At 35.3% G+C, this 23,010-nt stretch overlaps 2 protein-coding genes and 1 pseudogene across 3 annotated transcripts; 1 reads left to right on the top strand and 2 right to left on the bottom strand.

The window, feature by feature from the left end:
* Positions 1-6,910: 6,910 nt before the first annotated feature.
* LOC122318667 lies at positions 6,911-7,444 on the bottom strand. The gene has a single exon (XM_043136226.1). The coding sequence runs from the start codon at positions 7,442-7,444 to the stop codon at positions 6,911-6,913; it is 534 nt and encodes a 177-aa protein (XP_042992160.1).
* Positions 7,445-9,071: 1,627 nt separating this feature from the next.
* Positions 9,072-11,486, top strand: LOC122318666 (annotated as a pseudogene).
* Positions 11,487-13,923: 2,437 nt separating this feature from the next.
* LOC122274146 (DDT domain-containing protein DDR4) lies at positions 13,924-20,523 on the bottom strand. 2 transcript variants are annotated; one of them, XM_043083118.1, is made up of 12 exons: positions 20,010-20,523; positions 19,754-19,864; positions 18,807-18,893; positions 18,670-18,707; positions 18,494-18,575; positions 18,107-18,213; positions 17,874-18,033; positions 17,710-17,802; positions 17,500-17,623; positions 17,321-17,363; positions 14,431-14,808; positions 13,924-14,353 (listed from the first exon to the last, which is right to left on the bottom strand). In XM_043083118.1, the coding sequence occupies exons 1-12, from the start codon at positions 20,226-20,228 to the stop codon at positions 14,305-14,307; spliced, it is 1,491 nt and encodes a 496-aa protein (XP_042939052.1). In that variant the 5' UTR covers positions 20,229-20,523; the 3' UTR covers positions 13,924-14,304. The 2 variants fall into 2 exon arrangements, with proteins under 2 accessions (XP_042939052.1, XP_042939051.1); XM_043083117.1 differs by having other exon boundaries at positions 13,924-14,808; positions 20,010-20,519.
* Positions 20,524-23,010: the final 2,487 nt, after the last annotated feature.

The following is a 23,010-nucleotide window of genomic DNA, read 5'->3' as shown; positions in this document are numbered from 1 at the left end:
TTTGTTATTTTATCATATTCTCTGATGAAATGCGTGCTCTGGGTGCTGTGAGTTAGAATATGATGACATGGTATATTATTCTGATTTCTTTAGAGTATTCGCGTGAGAGATGGCTTTTACAGTTGGAGAAATCTTCTCTTTGCATGAAAATGGGTAGTTAGTGTTTTCTGTAGTGGGTTTTATGTTTGAAAACTTTTTTTTTCAAGGACTAAGTATTCCCATTTAGTGGTAAATTTTTATTTTGAAGAGAAAAATATTGTACTTCCAGTTTTCTCATTTTAGTAGGAACTTAAGAAAATTAAGGCAATTTCAGATTTATCGATTGAGCCGGATCATGAGCCGCATGGGGTAAATGAGTTTTGATAGGGACCAAGCACTGTAACGGTGTGCAAAATTCCTACGTGGCAATCGTTTTTATTTAATTATTTTTTATAATACTTTGAAACGCACCGATTTTCTGGAGGAAGTTTTTATTTTAAACTTTTATTTATTTTTATTAATGGTTATTAATTATGATTTGTTAAATGTTCGTTTTTCTTCTTGTGCCATCATGTACTTCTCCTTTAAAGTCTCGAAAGACCATTCATAGATTATTGTGATGGGGGAAGAAGATGAAATGGCACCCAGGCCTTCGACTTCAACTTTGCAGTCGTTAATGATGCCTCAAAATACATTAGAAGATCCAAACGATTAACATGTGAGTGTGCAACTTGATGCCTTTTGTTGTTTTAAAAAAGTGTGTTTGACATGCTCATTATTCTAATTATTTGCATTATTGCAGCAAAGTAGGATTGGGAAGGTACTCTGCTATGCAGGGAGAGGAAGTGATGGGATGAGGGGAAGCGACTCGGGGAGGGGGGGGAAGAGGGAGGGGACGCGACGTGGTTACGGGGGGAGATGGATCTCGGGGTGGGGGAAGATGGGTCGCGGGGGGAAGAGGGTTGGGGGAGATGGGTCTCGGGGGGAAGAGGGAGGGGGAGATGGGTCTCGGGGTGGGGGGAGATGGGTCTCGGGGGGAAGAGGAAGCGGTAAGGGTCTCGGGGTGGAACGAGCAGCAGGGGTAAAAAAGTAAAATCACTCTATGCCAATAAGGTGTACTTCGTCTTCAACAAAATAGGGGCTGACGAGAAGACTTTCTGATGCAGGAATTACAAGCACTATTTTTAATACCGTACCAGCCGTATCGGCCTATATTTTGGCCTACGTACCGGTCGGTATTTTGACATTTATTTATTCATTTTTCATTTTTTCAAATTGTAATTTTATTTTTTGACTCCCAATTTAGATCAGACTATTTATAATTTATATATATATATGTATTTATGTATAATTTATTCATATATAGACTATTATTTTGAAATATAATTTATATATATATATAATTTATTTATATATCGACTATCCCAAAATGGTACCGGTACCGAAATATTTCGTTCCAGTACCTTGACCAGTACGACATCCGGTACGGTATTCAAAACATTAATTACAAGTGTTATTTGAAGGTTTTTATACTAATATCATGGTATTTTTGTCGGACTTCATAGATTAGTTAAGGATTATTCTATTCTAAGTTTGTGTGTAGAATATATCATTTATATCATTTAATTGATAAGATTTGATTTGTATAATTAATTCAAATTTTAAAATTTATTTTTTATATCAAATTCTGTCATGTAAAATATTTTATTAGATATACTCTACACACTAATTTAAAAATAAAAATTTTCTTGTAAAAAATATTGTTTGTTTTTCATTACTTAAGAGTATTGTTAATGGATTATGCATATGTAAATGATAATTTTGATGAATATAAGACGAATTTAGATTTTGACTATTCTATTTATATAAGTCTCAACATTGAAATAGTTATTTTTTTATTATATAACAATAAAATAATATAAGATAAATTCAACTTTAGCTATTCACATCAAATCTCCACATTGGATATCTATTTATTTATTATATATTAATGAGTAATTAATAGCTTAAAAAAATTAAAATTTTTAATTATTAATTTATTTAATTTTATCATATTTTAATTATTATTTATTAGTTTATTTTATTTTGTCACATTTTGCTATTTAATTTAAAGAAACTTATGGAAGTTTGTGGATGTAGATCGAGATAAGAGAGAGTGTTATAAAAAATAATAAAATAAGATTTGCTCATTGTACAATGTAGACCAGATTTGATCTTTTTTTTTTTTTTTACCGATACTATAGCTAAAAGCTACAAATTTTGTTAATAGATAATCCATTGCAAATGTGTTTTATATCTAATAGTCAAAAAGTACAATATATTTTGGAAATGCATAACCCGGTAAGAATGCTCTTAAGAGCCAATGCATAAAATGATAAATTTGTGTAAATCAGAGTTACATTGGATTAGTCAAACGAAACAATGGGGAGTTTTGAGCTACAGTGGAGTTTTGAGCTACAATGTTTCTTAGTTTTCTTTCAAATTTGAAGGACTACTATACAATCAACTAGTTATTTTATTACATTTTAATTCCCAAATGCTGTACTTTTATTTTCCCTATCTCATTTTTCCTCGCCACGTTTTCTCTCCCCTTTTCTCTCTTTTTCATTTTTCGCAATCCAGCGAAACAATACTCTCAGATTATTCATGCAGAAACCCATTTCATCAGAGAACACTGGTGTCTGGACCTCGGATTTTCACGCAAGCTTCTTCTCCAAAGGCAACCCGTATGTTTTCTCTCCCCCTTTCTCTCTTTCTCTCGTTTTCAAGCTCTGCAGTGATTCTTCCTTCCTTCGATTATTCACATATAATCATTCTTGGCTTTTGTCTAGGTTGGATCAAATTAGATTCGTGCTTTGGGTCAGATTTCAAGTTTTTTGGATTTTTTTTTTCTCCTACAACCCTAGTTTCATTTTAGTTTTGGATTTTGGTCAGCCTTGATTGGGGCTTTTGCTCTCGGTTTTTGGTTGGAAAAAATTTATGGAACTCTTTTTGCATAGGACTGACTTTGATTTTATTTATTTTGTGATTTTTTTGCTGATTTTCTAAGGTGCACTTAGTCTTACCTTTGGCTCAAGCAACCACATTGATTTTGATATTGTATTTTTTGGATCTGTAATGTATTATTGGCATATTTGTAGATTTTAGTGGTTGTGTGTAAGATAATTTATATGCTGACTGTTATATGGACTCGTTTCTTTGGTTGGTATATTGCTATTTTGCATCTATTTGTGTTCCAAGCGATCCCAATGTTCATGGTTGTGGTTGGAATTACTGTGAACATTATATGTTTCATCTTAATTCGTTTGTGATCTACTGTCTATTGGTTGGTATCATGCTATTTTGCATCTATTGGTTGGTATCATAGGTTTTTGATTTTCATAGTCTGTGACTTTGTGTTCATGGAGTAGTGTTATCATTTTTTTGCATAGGACTGAATGTAGTGACCACAATACATTCAGTCCTATGCAATGTAGTGGTATCATAGGTTTTTGGTTTTTGCTTAAACTATGTATCATGCTTAGGATTGAATGTAGTGACCACTTGTCCTCCCAATCCTTCTATGAAAAGAACACAACAAGGTTACATAAATGTTATCGTTTAAGCATGAACCTATAAAAATATATATATATCTTTTAAGCATGATACATAAAGGTTTCTTCCTTCTACAAAAATATATATATATGGCGTTGCTTTAATACATAACTTGTCCTCCCAATCCAAGACTACTTGATAAGAGATTAGAACAAAGCGGGATTATAGGAAATGCCTAAGAAAATGAGTGTTCCACAAATGAGCTATATGGACTGAGTTACACAAGAAAATGTACAAGCCGCCTCACATGCATTGATACATGTTAACAAGTGCCAAGCTAGTGCCAATGACTTGGAGTTTGTGGGTCTACATATCATGATTATAGGGAACTAAAAGAAAACCCATGAAAATCTGGTTTACACCAATATTATAATTATAATGTGAAAAAAATGATGACCCCAAACATGGCTGGAATCTGTCCTGTCCATAATGGACAATTTTGAGCTTTAAACAGCCGGGAAGCATATTTCATACTTACAGTGAACAATGACATCATCAGAGACTAGTTAATGGTTGTTAAAAAGTATCTGTGTCCAACAGAACTCACAGTTGAGGTTGAACAGTTTGATAGAAGGATCATTTAGATGTTTTTAGTCTTCAAAGTATTGAAAACATAACTCAAAGTTGAGGTTGATAAAAAGTATTTTGATAAAAAAAAAAAAAAAAGTCTACTTCAGCCCTTAATCAATGCAATAGCTCCCAAAAAATTTAGTAGAGCCCCTACATAGTAGAAACACAACATATTTCATTTTCTTTTTTCCCTTGCAAATGCATCATGGAGAGTGCCTTATCTAGGCAAGTTTAACACGACCATGTTGAAAGGTTTTTGTCTCTTTGTTCTGTTTGGCTTTCAATTGCAGTCATCTATTTATTCTGAGTTGATAGGCCTTAAATATAATCGATGTTCTGATTTCCAAAAGGGTTATTATATTTTACAAAATTTACCGACTTAGTATACACAACACAGACATCAAGTGTCAAGATTCACCGATTTAGAACCAAGACATGCATCTACAGCTTCGTAGACAGTGAGGAAAACCATTCCTTTTCTAACTTTTTCTACAAATTTAGCCACCTTCAGCTTGTGAATCACTTTCATCCTTGGGTTTGCTAGAGCTAACTAGAAGAGAACAAGTAAATGTTTAATTTAAAAGCTCAGAAATCACATATATTGTAGTTAACATGAGAAAGGCTTGAAGTGCAGGTTGATTCCTTACTTCTTTGCCTTGATAAACTAACTTCCTATGCAGTTCCTCTAGTGCTATAATTCCTAAAGTGTCAATGTTCATCATGTCTATTGTAAGAGAAATTCAACTTGGTTAGTGATGCCCTTAAAGAAAATTATATTTGCAAGCTGGTATAAAGGGGCATACTTTGCACTATTCAGACATTGCAAGTTTCGAATTGCAAGATAAATTAATTTTTAAATTTCTCTTAAAAATCAAATCTTGTTATGTCAATAGTGTTCCAGGAAGTCTCCCCAGTTCTTTTATGCCGAGTCGAATTGATTTTAGTAATATTTTTCCAAATGAGATTGTTACCTGCACTCCATAAAAGATAAGGAAAAATCTAGTTACAAGCACAATTATGCACTAATTTGTGCACTAATCTAATGTGATTGGTCAAAAAGTAGATTTTATTGAAAACGGTGCTAATTTAAATTTTGAATATGAAAGAATTAGTATTAGTACGCAGATTAGTATACGACTTTGCTTGTATATAGCAAAACTCAAAAGATAAATATCAAGATATAACTAGTAGTTACTATCCCAGGCGATGGAAGTTTTCATATCCCCTCATATGAAAGAACATGTTTCATGTTGAACAAAATTATAATTACCATCTATCAAGTGTGGGTGTTTGACTTGAACAGTTCAATAAAATCACTCCATCTTAGCATGAAGAAACCAGACCTGAGATTCTATGGCATTGGTTTCCATATATTGGCTGTGTTGATAGGCCTTAAATATGATTTGTGTTTTGTTTTTTTATACTGTTTTTCTGTCTTTGTTCAATTTTTTTTTTTCAATTGCAGTCATCTATTTATCCTGAGTTGGCTAGGCCTTAAATACAATATGTGTTCTGTTTTTTTATATTGTTTTTGTGTCTTTGTTCTTTTTTTTTTTATACTGTTTTTGTGTCTTTGTTCTGTTTTAAAATTAGTTGCAGTCATATATTTATCCTGAGTTGAGTCAGAACTGTAGGGAGAATTTTTTAAAGTATATGTGGCAGCAACTTTCTTCCTTCTACATGAAGAAATTTTGTGAATTGAGTTTATAAATAAAATCATACACAACTTCTATATATGCTGATGTTAAAAGTTGAATTGTATTACCTTGTTTATTGTGTTGCGTTGTATGTGTTGCTTTGTCTGGCAATTTAATAATTACAATTCTTATAGGATGGACAATCTGTTAGAGGAGGACCCATTTTTCACCACTCTCTTACAAAGTGGAGGAAAATGTCCTATTATCACTCCAACATTCACACAATATTCTAATGTTGTGGTTGAAGCAACTCCCCTTCACGGTGAAAAGAGGCCTCCAGCAAAAAAAGTTCAGAGATGAGCTTTTTTCACTGTTAAGGAAGATAATGTACTTGTCTCTGGTTGGCTCAACATTAGTATTGATGCCATTTGGGAAACTGATCAGAAATGCATGCAAATGTGGGAGATGATTTCTGATTTTTATCACGAATATAAAAAACCACATACTGGGAACCATTCAGTTAGGCCATTGATCAATCGTTGGTCCATGATCTAGAATACACAAATAAATTTTGTACATATCTAGCGCAAGTAGAGTCATTGCACCCAAGTGGTGCGATCATCATTGCACCCGAGATATAGATGACGTTCATCTTCAACGATCATATTGTGCAAGATAATGCATGCGTACATAATATCTTTCAGAACTTCGGGTTGGAAATACCTTGCAGGTCCACGCACAATTGCAAATCTAGCTTGGAGTACTCAAAAGGCACGTTCCACATCTTTCCTTGCAAACTCATGGCAAGCAGCAAAATGTTTTTTTTTTCCATGTGGAGTAGGAATTGTTTTTACTAATGTTGCCCATGAAGGATATATACCATCAACAAGATAATATCCTATTGTGTATTCGTGACCATTGATAGTATAGTTGCATGGAGGAGCACAACTTTCGGCCAACGCAGCAAAAACAGAAGATCGATCGAGTACGTTGATGTCGTTATGAGACCCAGGCAAACCAAAAAAAAAATATCATATCCAAAGATCGTAAGAGGAAACAACTTCCAAAATAATAATTGATTCACTTACGTGATCAGAGTACATACCTTTCCAAGCACTAGGACAATTCTTTCATTTCCAATACATGCAATCAATGCTATCCAACATTCTTGGAAACCCACACCTTTGTCCAACTTCTAATAATCTCGCTATATCATTGCTAGTTGGAGACCTCAAGTACTTACCCCCAAAGATTGACACGATCGCCTTTACAAATTTCTTCATACTCAACCGTGTAGTGCTTTCTCCAATTCTTACATACTCATCCAGAAGATCTGTTGTTACCCCATATGCGAGCATCCTAATTGCCACGATCATCTTTTGAAAGGAAGGCAATCCAAGCCTACCACTGGCGTCTCTCTTTTGGACAAAATAATCATCATGAGTTCCAACTGCAAAATGTATGCGTAAAAAAATATCACGAATCATTCGAAATCGCCTCCTAAAAACGTTTGGCGGATATATTGACGGTTGAGCAAAGTAATCATTCCAAAGGCGTTCATAACCTTCTAATGGATTGCATTGGATGAGCATACGAGGTTGAGAATTAGGATGACGTGAAGAAGATGCTCCCTCAGCTGCATGTCGTTGTCTATGTAGGGCCATTGCTTTTATCATAAGATCCTCATGATCAAAATAATCTTTATCTAATATATAAAGAGTATTTAGAAATGGATCTATAGGGAACTAAGAGAAAAAAATGCGAAGAATTAGAAGAAGAAATATTAGTTTTTGATGAGTGAGAGGTAGTTAAAAGGATGGATATATCTATAGTGCTTAATCCAAGACTATTAGCTACATCTAAAAGTCTTGGCAAAAGAAGGACAGTTAGCTACATCTACAAGTTGGTTTGAAGAATTATAGATATGAATGTTGGGTATTGTGCATGGTGGAATGAATGTGTTTAACTGAGGATAGAATTGTAGATGTAAAGTTTAGGCAGAGAAGAATGGTGGTTTGTGGAAGTGTTTGTAGTTTCAAACATTGTAGATATGAATATTGGTTAGAAGAAATATTGGCATAATATAATTGTTAGATGAACAAATTGTATATGTGTTTGTTGGTTTCTTAAATTATTATATATATGATTGTTAGATAGAAGAAGAGTTGGCAAAATGTATTTGTTGGTAATTAGGTTGAGGAAAAAAATTAGTTAGAAATCAATATTTTAAGTATCAAATTAAATTATTAATGTACATATAGTTAGAGGATAATTACACTTTGCCCCCTCGAACTTTTACTCAATTCACAATGTGCTTCCGAAACTACTAATTGCATCAAAGTGGACCCTCAAACTTTCAAAACTTTCCAATCCCCCCCTTCCGTTTATCAGCAACAATAAATCTAACGAAAATTCACTGCAAAGATGTAATTTTCATCCATTGATCATATAAAATATAAAATAATATATGATATTAATTAATAATAAATCATTAATAATTTACCATATATAAAATTAATTTATACCTAAGTTGCAAGTAAGTATGAATAATTTATGTACGCAATAAAATTATTTTATATTTATTAACTATATATAAATTAATAAAAAAATTATTTAATGGTTTATTATTTATTATTAATTGATAGCATATATTATTTTATATTTTATATTGTCAATGATAATAAATTAAATGAAAATTACATCTTTACAGTGAATGTTATGCACATGAGTAGCACATGCAGTGAATTTTCGTTAGATTTAACGCTTCTGGTAGGCAGAAGGGGGGGACTAAAAAGTTCGAGAGTCCACTTTGATTCAATTAGTAGTTTTGAAAGCATATTGTGAATTGAGTAAAAGTTTAAAGGAGTAAAATGTAATTAACCCTATAGTTAGTTTAATTGCAAAATATGAAAAATAAATTTATATTATCATTAAAAATATAATATTGTATTATTATTTTGATGAATCTAATGACTAATTCAATGTGAAATTATGGGTAGAAAGGTTTTTAATTTATGAAAAATTTATACTTTTCATCAAATTTTAAAGATGGCTTTGATGAAGCCAATGTGGATGCTCTAACAAACTATAAATTGGACTAGACCTCAGAGTACTTTTGTTTCAATATTTTTGCAAAAGCTGGGTTTGAGGGATAAATAAATCTTCAAATGTGAAAATACCATACTTTCATTTTCTTGGAGGACCTTTAAGAATTTTTTTTTTTTAATTTTTTAATTTTTTTAAGAGTACTTCTATATGCAAGCACACCGCGGACGAAAATGCGGACCATTGATGACGTGGTAAGTAAAAAAAAAAAAAAAAAAAAAATCAAACAGTAAAAAGAGGGAAAATACAAAACGAGCTTCAGAAGACTTGTTTCATCTCTCCCGTCCGTCCGCTGTAGCCTCTGTGAGCACGTCCTCTGCATTTTCGTCGTGGCCGTCGATCTTTCCGATGAATCAGCCTACGTTGTGTCCGTTGGGCCATCCACCACTACATCCGCCCCGACTACGCTGTCATCCTCCTCCATGTAAGCTCCACCTCCGTCCTCTTCGGTGCCGACTGGGGCTCTATCAACCTCTCCAGATCCTCCAACAAAGTTGTTGACGAGGACGGCACCACCACCACCAAAGCGTCCGAGCAAAAGCTGGAGGACGATTTCGACGAGTTCACGGCGTTGAAAGCCGCAGATCTAGCGAGGCCGTTGCAGGAGGCGCAGATCCCATACAAGATCCACATCGTGAAGGACTACAATATGAGGGAGAGGTTGTGTCTAGAGGTATAGAGGCTGGGCCTCAACACCGTCATCATGGGGAGCAGGGGATTTGGTGGGGTGCGACGCAACAGTGACGGTAAGCTCGGCAGCGTCAGCGATTACTGCGTCCACCATTGAGTCTGTCCCGTCGTCGTGGTGCGATATCCGAACAACGGCGATGTTGGTGTGCAAGCCGTGGTTGACGTTAAGGAAGAGGATGGGGAGGAGGAGAAGAACAATCGGAAAGGTTAGGTTACTTTCACCCTCGACAGATTATTTTCTTAGCTGAGCTAGCCTTTGCACGCACCAAAAGTGCTTCTTGTGCAGCCTGGGACATTCTCAGGAAGTCCTTGCCATGCCTTAAGCAGTGTTCTGCAGTGCACGGGCATATGAGAAGGAAGCATGCCACGGGTTGGGGCTTTGGTTCATTGCAATGAGGTTCAAGTAAATTCACTTTAGATTGTCCTCCCGACAAAAACTAAGAAGTAAACATAGCAAAAAAATTAACTAGTTTGGTGAGGAAATCAAATGCATGGAGGTCTACAACTAGAAGTCAATAACAACATATAATGTCAACAACACAAAAAACACTTGTAATCTTGGTAAAAATTATAATAAAAAAAGAAAAAAAAAGGATATATAGTTTGATCTTGGTTTGGGTACTAATACTTGAGCTAAATGGTCCTCCACCTGAAAAGCAACTTGAGATTACTTTGACGAAGTATGGCTTTAGCATGTCGAAAATTATTTACTTCCCCATCTTTAGTGGTACGTCCCCTAAGAATTGTGATATAAAGAGTAATTGTCCTTCTCCCTTGCTATTTATCTTTTGAATTGATTGCTCTGTGAACAAATTGAGAAATGGTCCAAATTTTTTACCTATCAAAAAAATTATTTCTCTTTGAACGACTTTTGTCCAACTGGCCTAATTATCATGATTTGGATCTGATTACGTCGTTGAGGATAGACACTCATAATCCAAAACTTTGTACCATGTGTAATCCTTAAGATCTTTAGAAAACTTATTCTTATCTGTTTGTCCGAGTTCCAGGATCCATTTAACTTCTTTTTAGCCTATTCATTGCTTGAGATGTTCACGCAGGTGGACTACTAGACAGAATGGATAGCTACGTATTCACGGGTGCACTTGCATATTCATTTGTCAAAATCTTCCTGCCATTCTATGGAGTCTGATAATTTCTTATGGATGCTTTAGTTAAATTAAGAGGGAGTAGTTTCTGCTCTTTTCTTTCTGGAGATTAGGATTTACTACTTGGACAAGCATGTAGGGGATGAAGTGTTTAGAGAAGAGGCTCAAGATTAGATTTGCATCTGCAGCAGAATATCTTACTAATTGGCCAAAATGCGAAGCAAAAATATCCCATAGTCCTCCGCCTATGCAAGTTAGGAAACACACTCGATAAACTTATTTTCAAAGTGCACGGGGTCAGTACTTCGGGCTAACCAGGGCTGTGGCTTATCGCGTGACATACTCCAACATGTTCGTCCCTCACTCACTCTTCAATTAGCATTTTATTTTTCCTTTGTTGGTACAAATATAAATTCCAATGTTTTATTTGATTTTTTGAAGTTTGAAACAAAACTGTATGTGTGGTATTTGATTTTTGTACTGTTGGTACAGGTATCAACCACATAATGGGCAATGAGAGTGATGCTTTCAGAATACAGGAGGGAAGATTAGACGTGCATTATGTGTATTTTTGTGAAATCAGTTTGTATACATTTTGTGTAATGGAAGTGTTCCATTTTCTTCAAGTGTAATATTTTTGAGAACTGTAAATCATGCTATGTAAAAGGGTAATCTGATATGTAAAAGGGGTACTATTTTTTAAAGTGTAGAGGAGATAAAATTAGGACTTCATCGAACTTTGTATACTTTTTGTTCAATTGTGAAATGCAATGAGGAGTGCATCTTATTGTTCACGATTTTAGGAGTGCATCATGCTTATGTTTTTGAGTTGCTACCTAAACAGATTGATGAATTGAGTTGTAGTTTTCCATGTTAGTAAGTACATGCTTGATGGGGTGTCGACTATATTCAATTCAGTTTTGGCATTAGACGACTCATGTTATTTTTTCATTAGCAACTTTGTGGATAAGTTTCAGTTTGTTTGAAACAAGGTCATAATTATATTCATAGACTATAACAGTTATGGTCCAAACAATCTACAACTGATTCAAAACTAACTTGTTACATCTATAGTACGAGCCAACCAAAAATAATTACAATAGATATGATCCAGTACAAACACAACAATACAGTGCACCCCTATTCTGTTTTATCTCCCTTTCGAAATTCGTCCTCTTGCTTCTTTAGCTCATTTTCTCTCTTGGTTAGTTGATCCTTTTTTTAGCTTCATACCCCTGCAGCAATAAATCATCTTCTCTTCTAAATTGCATTCTCTTGTCAGAATTTTCTCCTCTACCAATTGAATTATATTTGCCCAGATCAAGAATTGACATCTTGCATCTCCCTGCGCACAAATCAAGAATTTCAAGTTTGAAATAGAACAACTTTGTACATGGATTCAAAAGTAATAAACAAATTAGATAGGTGTCACTGAAAAAAGGAGGAGGTACTAAATCAGCTTGTACACTCCAAAGATGCTATTGGAAATTATTGACGAACTTATCCAACATGTAGACAAAGATTATTCACTTACTTAATTGTATGCCAACGTCATAACCCTGATGAAACTTGGCATCTTTGACCTTCCATTATTATAATTTGAGCACTCTCTCTATGAAAAAATTGTGAAAAGATTTTTGAGCAAAAAAACTCACTAACTAATAAATTTTAGACTCTGTCAAGAACAGTTTACTAACTAATAAATTTGGTTTAACAAATTTACTAACTCATATTGTCAGCGATGTTTGTATTTTTTAGACTCTATCAAGAACAGTTTACTAACTCATACCAGCCCAGCATACAGGTTGGTCTTAGATTAAAAGGTTGCAAACTATTCTAATTTGTTGAAAGAAATTAGCAACTTTTTAGATGAAAGAAAAAATAGCAAGTTTATTGCCAGCGAATACGTGTTGCTAGTGATTAAAACCAGCTAAACCGTACAGTGAGACACAGAACAAAATCTATCGTAGAGTCCCAAAAAACTTCAGTTCTGAAAACCATTCTTTTTCAGCGTGAATCCATCCAAGACAATAAGTATTCTACTGAGAAATCATACATTCAAATCAAGAACTTGTATATCTTTCTTTTTTTTTTAATCAGTAAAATCAAGAACTTGTATATCAATCAGACATATAAAGAAAACGAATCAAACCCATTCTTTAACATGGATCGATAACAGGTAGTCTAATTTTGGATTATTTTTAGGGAATAATCTTCATAACCAAACAATAATAGAAGCAACAAGGAAAGCTTCCAATTATCGAAAAAACCAAAATAGACGATCACGATCCTAAGTAGAGTGTCAGCAGAAAAGTGACGGAGCAATATTGAGAACAGCTGGATTCAACTTCGACAAAACTAAGAACTGTACTACCTAAATTAAAAAAAAAAAACCAAGATCCAAAGTTAAACCAGAGAGCCTATGAATCAGAGAAAGTTAGAAAAAAACACAACTTAGGGTTTGAGGGAGAAATAGAAAAGAAAAGTCATACATAAGTTTTAAGAAGAGCAATATCATCCTCGTCAAGTGGACGAGGGATATTCTCGTCCTTCAAATCGTCTTCGGGCTCTGGCGCCATACGGATCTGCCGATGCTGTCTCTGTGCTTTTCTTGCTAGTGAAGAATAGTTAAAACGAGAGACAGATAATAGATCGAAAAACCACAAGCAAGAGAGAGAGAGAGAGAGAGAGAGAGAGAGAGAGAGAGAGAGAGAGAGAGCTATTGATTAGTGAAAAGCTCTGCTCGCCCACAGATTTGTTTTACGAAGGATTTAGGATTTCCAAAACTCCTCTAATCTACGCTGCATAGTAGAGGAACAACAACGATAAAACCACTAGATGAGGGAGGACTCTTCGAGCGTCAGTCTTCAGTGAGAGTGAGTGTGGTGGGAGATTGATGGGGAGGAGATTTCAGATGGGAAGGGAGGACTCTTCGAGCAACTTAGTAAGAAAAAAGAGGGAAAGTGTCAAACGCACGTGGAGAGATAAATCAAATATGTTCCCGCTCGTGAGGGAAGTGAAATCACCATTCAATGAAACGCGCCGTTTCATTTTCTCCACATCAGCATTGGTGCGCCACTTGGTACGCCGCGCGCCTGCAAGAAGACTTTTCCTTTTTTTAAAGGAACGAGTATGGCTCAGTTTTAGTTCTTTTTTATTTTTTGATGAAAATCTTACTAAAAATTATTTGAATTAAAAAATTATAGAAAATCTTAATCTACGAAATAGCTCCATCCCAATAGAACAAAATACAAATGCACTAATTCATAGAACTTTATGTCGTTACATTTGTCGTCAGCAGAGCTGAAGGTATCAAAAGTTAAATAAGAGAAACAAGCTGGGAGGGATGTATAAAGCGGGGATCGATCGACCTTGTATGGACCATCTTTCTTTCAAGCATTTAAAAAGCAGCAAAAATCTTGGAAGTCAGGCTCAAGAGTAGAAATTCCAGTTCCTGGTTCCAAGGGGGAGAGAGAACACGTACGTGCGTGTTAGCATTACCTTCACTTTCACAAAACGTATTTTTTCAAAATTCCCCTCCATAAGAGGTACAAACTTCCTGTTCCTGGAATATCATCTTAGGTCTGATAATATTTCAAGTCTTTTTCAGCCCACTGACTTCATTCTTCTGGGGAAAGGCATTCATCTCCCGACACTCCCAAGTATTTCCTGGTACATTTTCATCATCTGAATCAGGTATAACAAGAGAGTCAAGGGCAGAATTACGGGTGGGTCTTTGTCTCAACCTATTCTTTGTACCCAAGCCTCTGGTGTTCAAGTCAGGATGTGCTGTGGCTCCAGCCAGTCTCGTCTCCTCAAGCTTCTGGTTACCGAAATCATTAGCCTTCTGAGAATCAAGAGTTGAACGATTCCTGTCCGGTTCAGAATATCCCAAGTCACAGTCATCATCAATATCAACTTCTTTTCCATAATAATCCTCATCCTCATTCTCATCGTCAATACCAACTTCTTGAAGCACATCACTTTCGATGTCACTATCCATGGAATCGCCTCTTTCACCAGGATTGTCTTTCGAGCCCGTGTACATTTCTTGGACCCCATTCCTTCTTCCACGCTCAGCACCCTCCCTTTCTGGACTTTGCTCAAGAGTAGCTTTCCCCTTTCTGAATCATCACAATTAAGAAAGATCAATCCCTCTCATATAACGGAATTTGCAATCCAATCAAGTAGGAAACGATAGTTCTGTTACAGAGCATCTTAACTCCAAGCATATTTATGAAGCAGAAGAGCAATAGAAACATGTTTAGTAATAGAGCATATTCATGAAGCATAAGACACAAAAATATACAATGAAAACAAGTGCCTTGTCATTTATGATTATCTAGATGACATCCTTTTATTTTGGGGGAGCTATCTCCAAAAATGTAATGTTTACATGATACGGTGTTTGTTTTAAGAGAAACGCTTCTAACAGGTGTCATCGACAAAGCTTACTTATCGGAGACCAATGAGGACTCGCCACGTAAGGGATACTTACAAAACCAACGTGAGACGTGCAACATGGGATCCCGACCTCCCCTCTCTGCTCTCATTCTCTCTCGAGAAACCGAAATCCCTAACCTCTCTCTCTCCTTCCCTCTAACCTCTCTCTCTCCTTCCTTCTCGTGGCCTAAAGATCTGCAATTTTACCTGTCGAGGACCTCAAGACCTGCAACTTTATTCTCACAGCAGTACTCTATCCTCACAGATTCATCTCTTTCCCTTCACGTAAATCCCTAAACTCTCTCTCCTTCCCTCTCGTGGCTTGAAGCCTCCGTGATTCGTCAATCTTCATCACCGCTCAGCGTTCGCCCTCTCTCTCGCAAGCATGTATTTTTATTGTTATGCTAGTTGTTGTGTTCAGACTTGAGCTACGTCTATGGCTTCCGGTACAGGAAACGAAATGAGAGAAGGGAAAGATGGAAGAGAAAGAAAAAAAAAATTGGAACAGCTTGGCAATTTCATTAGAGGCAAGGAGATAATATGAAGTCCAAAGAGACTCTCTTAGGAGGGTCTTGGATTACAGTGCTAGAAGAAGCAAAGCCGAGGTATGGGGGAATATTGTTATTAAAGTTGCTAGATAAAAGAAGCGACTTCTCGTCTTGGTCTATCTAGGTTGGTAAGTTAGGTTCTTGCTGCATTTGGATGCAAAGAATCTCTACTTGAGCCACTGCAAGTTGCATTTGCAACTATGATACTTGATTTTGCAGGTAAGAAATTGCCCCAACACATCCATAAACAGGGTCTAATTTTAATCAACCACACAATCTTATAGTGGGTTAACCATATGCAGTACAATCGCCATTCATGTTTGTTGTCAAATAAAAAATAATTCTGGGAATTTTTCGGTGAGAGAGAGAGAGAGAGGGAGAGGGAGAGAGAGAGGGAGCTTTGATGGAGTGTGTTAATGTTTCGGTGGCTTGATGGCTTCGACAGAGTGGGAAGGAAAGAATTCATTTGAAATCGAAGTGTTACCTGTTCAGCTCACATTGGCCTCCTGGAAATACAAATCAAACAAATTTTTAGTGAATTGAATAAGTAAAAGAGACAGAGAAAGTAGTGGGCTTCGACAAAATCGAGAGAGAGAGAGAGGATGGAGAAGGGGCTGGGTTTCGACAGAGCAGTGAACCTTTTTTTTTCCTCTGCAGCACATCTTACTAATGACAATATGTGTATCCCACGTGGCCCACTATGATTGGTTTCCGTTATTTGAAGAACAACGGAGACACCTGTCTGAAGTTATTCTCTTGTTTTAATGCTCTACTTGGCAAGGGGGAACAAACCAAGATGCAAGTAAACAGTTTCATGTTTACCTGCACTGCTATGTTTATCATCGAAACCCAGTAGTCTGGATGCAACAAACGTAGCCTAGCAATCCATAACCCTTGCCCTTTTTGTTGATTAATTATCCCTTCGTGCATCATCCATGGAAAAATATAGAGATTTAATTAAAAGAAATTTCATGACATGGGACACTGGCTGATGCAGCATTAATATTAGCTTTCGAGTCCAGCCATATATCCTCATAGATTGCTCTTGGAAGTCTCTGTTGGACTAGGACCAGTTCTTTATATATATATATATAAGTATAACTAGGATCAGTTCCACAGATACGTTTCTCCTAACTGATGAAGGGGATGGTAAATTTATCCATAAGACCAATCGTGTGTGCGCGTCCATATCCATCAGCTAGCCAAATTCAGGAGGAATTCAGCACTGTCATGACATGGCAACCATCAGCAAATATGTCCAGTAGACTACGAAATTTTTCCAATGTGTTCTCTGACACTGACAGCATATCTTTGGGAAGTTTTAGTGCCATTTAAGAGGGTCACAGGGTCTGTTTTCGACAGGTCCAATTTCTTGTGTCCGCTATAAAAGGGAAGGTGGAAACTTTGCCACCATGATCAGGTGTAGCCAGGAAGAAAACCTAGCAACTTGTCTTTTTCTCATGTAACGAACTAAAAGTCCTAGTTGACTGGGGAAAAAAACTTCGCAAAAAAAAAAAAAAAAAATTCACAAAATAAAGTGTGCAAAGAGCCACCTCACCACGTCAAACTCGATCAATAGCAGGGCATTGCTAACAATGTAAATAATTAATCTATAAATGTGATAGTAAGGTTCCTTCTCTCTTACTTTGTTAGTTGTATAGCCTCATCAATAGCCCGATCATATTCATCTGCATGATATTTCCAAAATTGAAAGTATTCCATTAGTATGAAAAAGAAATTAAATTCAAGAAAAATATTTAAACAAAAGAAATACTCATCAACTACAGCATAATGTAAGCAACAATAACTAAATTCACATCGTACCAAATGTGTAGCTGATAGGATTACGAGTTCGACAAGAACGAGTAATTCCAGCAATATGAGGATGACTAAAACTATTCAGGAGCATATCTTGCCTTTGCTTTCGTTTGAGTGCCCTTTCTTTATTCTGTGGGATATAATAACAAATCTAGTCATAACCAAGATGAAGAACAAATGACTACACAAGCTTTAAACTGGTGAAATTTACTTTACCTTCTGAAGTTTCTCGAGAATGGGAATTGCATCAGTTTCAATTGTCTTAACAACATCAACTTCTGCTACAGCTTTGCTACATGAGAGTTCATCCTGAAATTGCCAGCAATAGACGAAGTGAATTAAGGGCCCCAGCCTATGAAAAACAGAAAATTCAGGCTTACCACAACTTTACGAAATTCCTCAAGATTGGTTGCAATAGTTTCCCATTGACAACTGATAGCTGGTGGGGTTAAACATCGTTTACTATTAGAATTCCTCTTTGACTGATATATATTTACTTCCCTGTATAATCTATGTCCAACAGTTTTGTTCCCATCGTACCTACCATGGTAAGAACCATCAATACCAATCATTCTAATAATTATGTATAATTCACAATATATATAAAACTTACCAATAGAAAGTCCCACTTCCATCTCCTCCTATTTTATCTTTGCGAAAACAAGATATTTGATTTCCTTGTTTTAAAGCATCATTTATGTAAGAGAGTGCATCTTGTTGCTGTGAACAAAAAGCATGTGTTATGAAAATACATCCAACATATTATTCTTTTGAAAATCTCCTTAACTAGAAAGGGAAAAAAAAAAAAAAAAAAAAAAAAGAAAAAGAAAGGAAAAGTGGTGGCAAATTGAAAGTAAAAGTATATTGTAAAGAGAGAAGGAAACAAAAAACCATTTGTATGCAAACAACAGAAAAGGTTAAATCACTAGTTAGAAAGCATGCAGAATAATCGTAAATAATTTAGAAACAAAATACAATAAGAAAAGGCAGGATGTATCACATCAGCTCGGACTTCACAAAGCGCCTTCAAGATCAATAAACGATCTGTTGGATCGAGTTCTTTGTATCTGGATATCTCCTCCCTGCACAAGAAACAGCAGAAAAATACTTTGGCCTCAGAAAGTGGCATCAGATAAACATTGTCAAATTAAGCATGAGAAATGCATGATTAAATACCCCTTAGCTGCCATTAATGGAACTTTCCCTTCAGCTACCTGCAGCAAGAGGAAAGAAAGGGTCCAAATTGTTAGGTCATCCTCTTTATAAAGGGGATAAGAATGGTACACAAAAGCATGATTGCTGTGACAACTTACCCATGGCCACCACATAGCAAGTTTCTTACAAAGAGCAGTCACCCATGCATCAGAACCATTCAATACTTTACTTACAGGTGGTATTCCCTGGAAAGAATTTGGGCCATGTAAATGAGATTAAAGGGATGGAAAATCTGAAGAATTCTTTGAAAAATTGAGAGGTGTGCAAGTTTGCTATAGAAAATAGAGAACTTGAAACCAAAACGGACTTCTTTTAGTAAGTAATCAAACCTAGAGTGTTTTGGTTCTTGTCACATTTGGAATTAGCTACAACTCATTATTTTCTATACTGCCTAGCTTGAATATGGCAATATGCCCCCAAAAAAAAAAAAAAAAACTGCCATCCGCATCCTGCTCGAACTATTCATCTTGCATCATAGTTTATGAAGAGTAATAATCATCTTAAAACAGAGTACTTCTCTTAAACAATTAGCATTATACTTCATTGGCTTGCCGCAGTATTATTACTATGTTGAGTACGTATCGACATAAATCCAAGCCAAAAAGTAAACTTTATATCATAAAACCAGATTCATTACAGGGTATCTCAAAATACCCTCCGTCGTCTGTACCATATACAACTTGTCCGACGCATTGGTTGTCCCAATTTCCATCGAAACTGACCACTGCCATGAATTTCGAATCACGCGAATTTCATGATACCACTCAACAGGTTCGAGAAAGAGAAAAAAAAAAAAAAAAAAAAAAAAAAAAAAAAAAAAAAAAAGGAAGTCACGCTAAGAAAGGAACTCAAACAACCTCTTCTCTTTCATCTTATGAAACTGATCACGATATGAATACCATCAGATAAGCAAGCAGATGTTTCACTCAGCGCAGATTAGCAATAGTAGAGATGCCATCTATTTCAGTGATAGTTCTGACAATAATGAATCTTCCAGCAATGAAGCTAATATCGACATGCATGATAGCAAAAACTAATGGAGAACCTTCAAAAGCGCAATGTGAAGCTGAGCGTTTGATCTGTTAGTCTTGATTAAACCGTTCTCAATCTCTTCCGCTGAGAGTTTCAGATCATTTCCAATCACTGGTTCAAAAACCTGTCAACAGAGTCACGTTCAGTTGTCCTCTCTATCTACCTATAAAGTCCGCCATTCAAGATCCACCCCCCTCTCTCTCACTCTAAAAGTCAGAAATAACGTACATTCTTAATTACAATTTAAGAGGATAAGTAGGTGATCTTACGCTGAGGAAATTGAAAACGGAGGCTAGTTCCCATCGTTTACGTAGTTTTGCAACCTCCGATTCGAAACGAGAATCGTCCAGAAGCACGACTGGCTGGTCCGCGCTTCCTTCTTTCGCCACTGGCAGCACATCTTTCCCGACGGCCTCAGTCGTCGTCGAAGCACCTTTCCCGACGGCCTCGCTCGTCGTCGAAGAACGGGTCCGACGACCGCTAATCATGGTAGCTTTTAAAAGTGAAGCTGGAGGGGAACGAGAATTGTGCAATACCGGATTGATGAAGAGAGGGAGCCGAAGGAGTCGTGCCGCGCAAGTTTTCTGGAAGATTTTCCCGCCTAAATCAGTTTCACCTCGGGTTGGAGATCGCGGTTAAAGTTGGGTTAGCTTTCTACAATTCTAGGGTTAATTTCAGAGGCCGCCATGTCGTCTTTTCGGCTCAGTTTCCTTTCCCTCTCTCAATCAATCGTGCCGTTTTGAAGTTACCCTACTAGGCTACTACCACCACTCGGACGGAGGTTAAAAAAAACTTTGTTTTTTAATTGCATTTGTATCCCTGCCTATCATCCGCTTTTTCAATTTGCGACTATCAAAATCGAAATTTTCATTTAAACCATTGTAATTTCAGAATTTATATCTCGACCCTTATCTGGCTCTTTGAGATTGTGCTACAAATTCTATTTTCATCCATGTTTGTCATCCATGTTCACAATCAGATGTACATTACTCTATAATTGGAGTTCATAAGGCTCTTCTTAAAATACAAGCTATTTCTCCTATACAAAAGCTCTTAAATTTTTTTAAGAAAATTATATTTTTACCCTCGACTATCATAAATAATGTTAGATATAATTAGAGAGAGTTCAAGCGCAGTATAATCTATTTGAAAAATAATGAAATTTACTATTAAAGAATTAGTTTTTTATATGGGTATTGTATTTAGTCAAATTTTTTAAAAAAATTTATGTGATATTTGTACATTCACGATTGTAAATATTAAATTTTTTTATATAATTACATTTATTTCAAATTTCTCTTGAGAAAAATAGATAGGAAAGTGCAAAAAGGAAAAATGTTACGACAATTTGTATTATTTTGAGGTCTATTGTATGATTTATTTTCTTTTCACTTTTCCCTAACAAAAAATCTTCACAACCTTCCAACACCCCACTTTTTTTTTAATTTTTATTATTTTATCTTTTATCAAATATTTAATATATAAATAATGAATAAAATAATTAAATTAATTTAAAAAGAATAAATTCAAAAAAAATATTACAAAAATATTAAAAAATTAAAAAAAGGTGAGATGTTAGGGTGTTGGGAGGTTGTGTAGCAAAATCCTTTCCCTAAACCAGTTAGGAAACAATATATTTTTACATCACGGGCTTCAAATTGATAGAGATTTTGAGTATTTTTAGATTGGCCTAGATGACATGGTTAATGGTTAAATATAAATTAACTAATAAAATTTACCCCCTTTAATTATTTTAAATTTTTAAGATAAATTATGATTTTACATACAAGAACAAAGGTCATGAATTTGAACTTTAATTCCATAATTTATTTATTTAATTATCTTTTTCATGTGTTAGACCTATTTATTAAAAGTAAGTTTAGCCACATGTAATAAGAGCATTAAATTATAAAATAAATAATAAAAATTGTGTATTTCAATAACTGTATACTTTGGGGACAAGTGTTAGAAAAACATGCGGAGAAAATGCCACCACAACGCACAATTGGAATTGCAAGAAGTCCCGAATCATCTCATCACAAGTTGCTCATATAATATCTGAAATTGACAATTTGACACAATAAACAAAATATAGAAAAAGAAAAGGAAATTAGTCATAACGTGTGTGCACAAATACGGTCCCTTTGATGTTTGTCAACTCGTTGACGTTCATGGTTTAAAGGAAACTTGAGAATGGGAGCAAAAACGTGGGCCATTCAGGATCGGTAAAATTATGGGCCGGAATATTGAATCGGTTCCAGTTATTATGTCATAGGGGTGGGTCTACGCCCACCACCGGAGGTTCTGCTAGGTTATTTTAATTTTTTTTATATATTATTTTTCAGTACTTTTAAATATTTAAAAAATAAAAAATTTATAATATTGTTAAATAATATTTTATTAATTACTAAGTTAAAAAAAAAAAACTGAAAAAAATGATCCCTAGCTTTTTCCACGTCATAAATAGTGCATATAGCTAAAAAACCCACCCTAATGTCAATGGCCACCAAGGTAGTCTACTTGGTAAAAGATCCTTCTTCCCTTATTTCAAATTATGGATTCGATTGTTTTAACAAAACTTGTGAATCAAAATCTTGACAGTTTTTGCAACCTAGTACATTGGTGGAGTTGCAGTGATAGGCTGCTTTACTCAAGATCACTAACTATGATTCAAACTGAATATGTTGTAACGAATTAGAGCTTTTATGGTCATATCCAGATAAGAAAATTACACTGGCCGCTCCTCTCCACTTTTTTACAAAAAAAAAAAAAAACCTAATGTTGATGTCCCTATACATCATGTCCAAGAGCTGTTGGACCTTCCTCCGCCCTATTATTTTTATTTATTTATTTATTTATTATTATTATCCTTCTTCTTACTAAATTAAAAAAAGTCAGCTTATGTTCAAATTAAAAAGTAGGAATTTGAAACCTAAATGCAAGTGATTTGATACCAAATATAGAAAGCAGTGTACTCAACAATTGATCACAGGAAAACTTGGAAAAAAAAAACAGTTTGATACCTGAAACAAAGAAGGGATTAAAAAAAAAAAAAAAAAAAACCGTCATGGCAAGAACTCATTCCCCTCCCAACGCACAAAAAAAGCTAGTTTCATACTTGTTGTAAATGAGGAAAAATGAAAGATTATTTAATATCTGAAAAAAGAAAAAATAACCGTCCCAATTTTTTTTAAGCTCTGAAAAAGATCTCAATTATTGTAGTTTGCGTCAGTATCTGTCTAGACACAGACACAATATGAGAAAACCCAT

Source organism: Carya illinoinensis, chromosome 8 (genome assembly GCF_018687715.1).
Source record: "Carya illinoinensis cultivar Pawnee chromosome 8, C.illinoinensisPawnee_v1, whole genome shotgun sequence".
NCBI lineage: Eukaryota > Viridiplantae > Streptophyta > Magnoliopsida > Fagales > Juglandaceae > Carya > Carya illinoinensis.
This window is presented reverse-complemented; position numbering and strand designations above follow the sequence as displayed.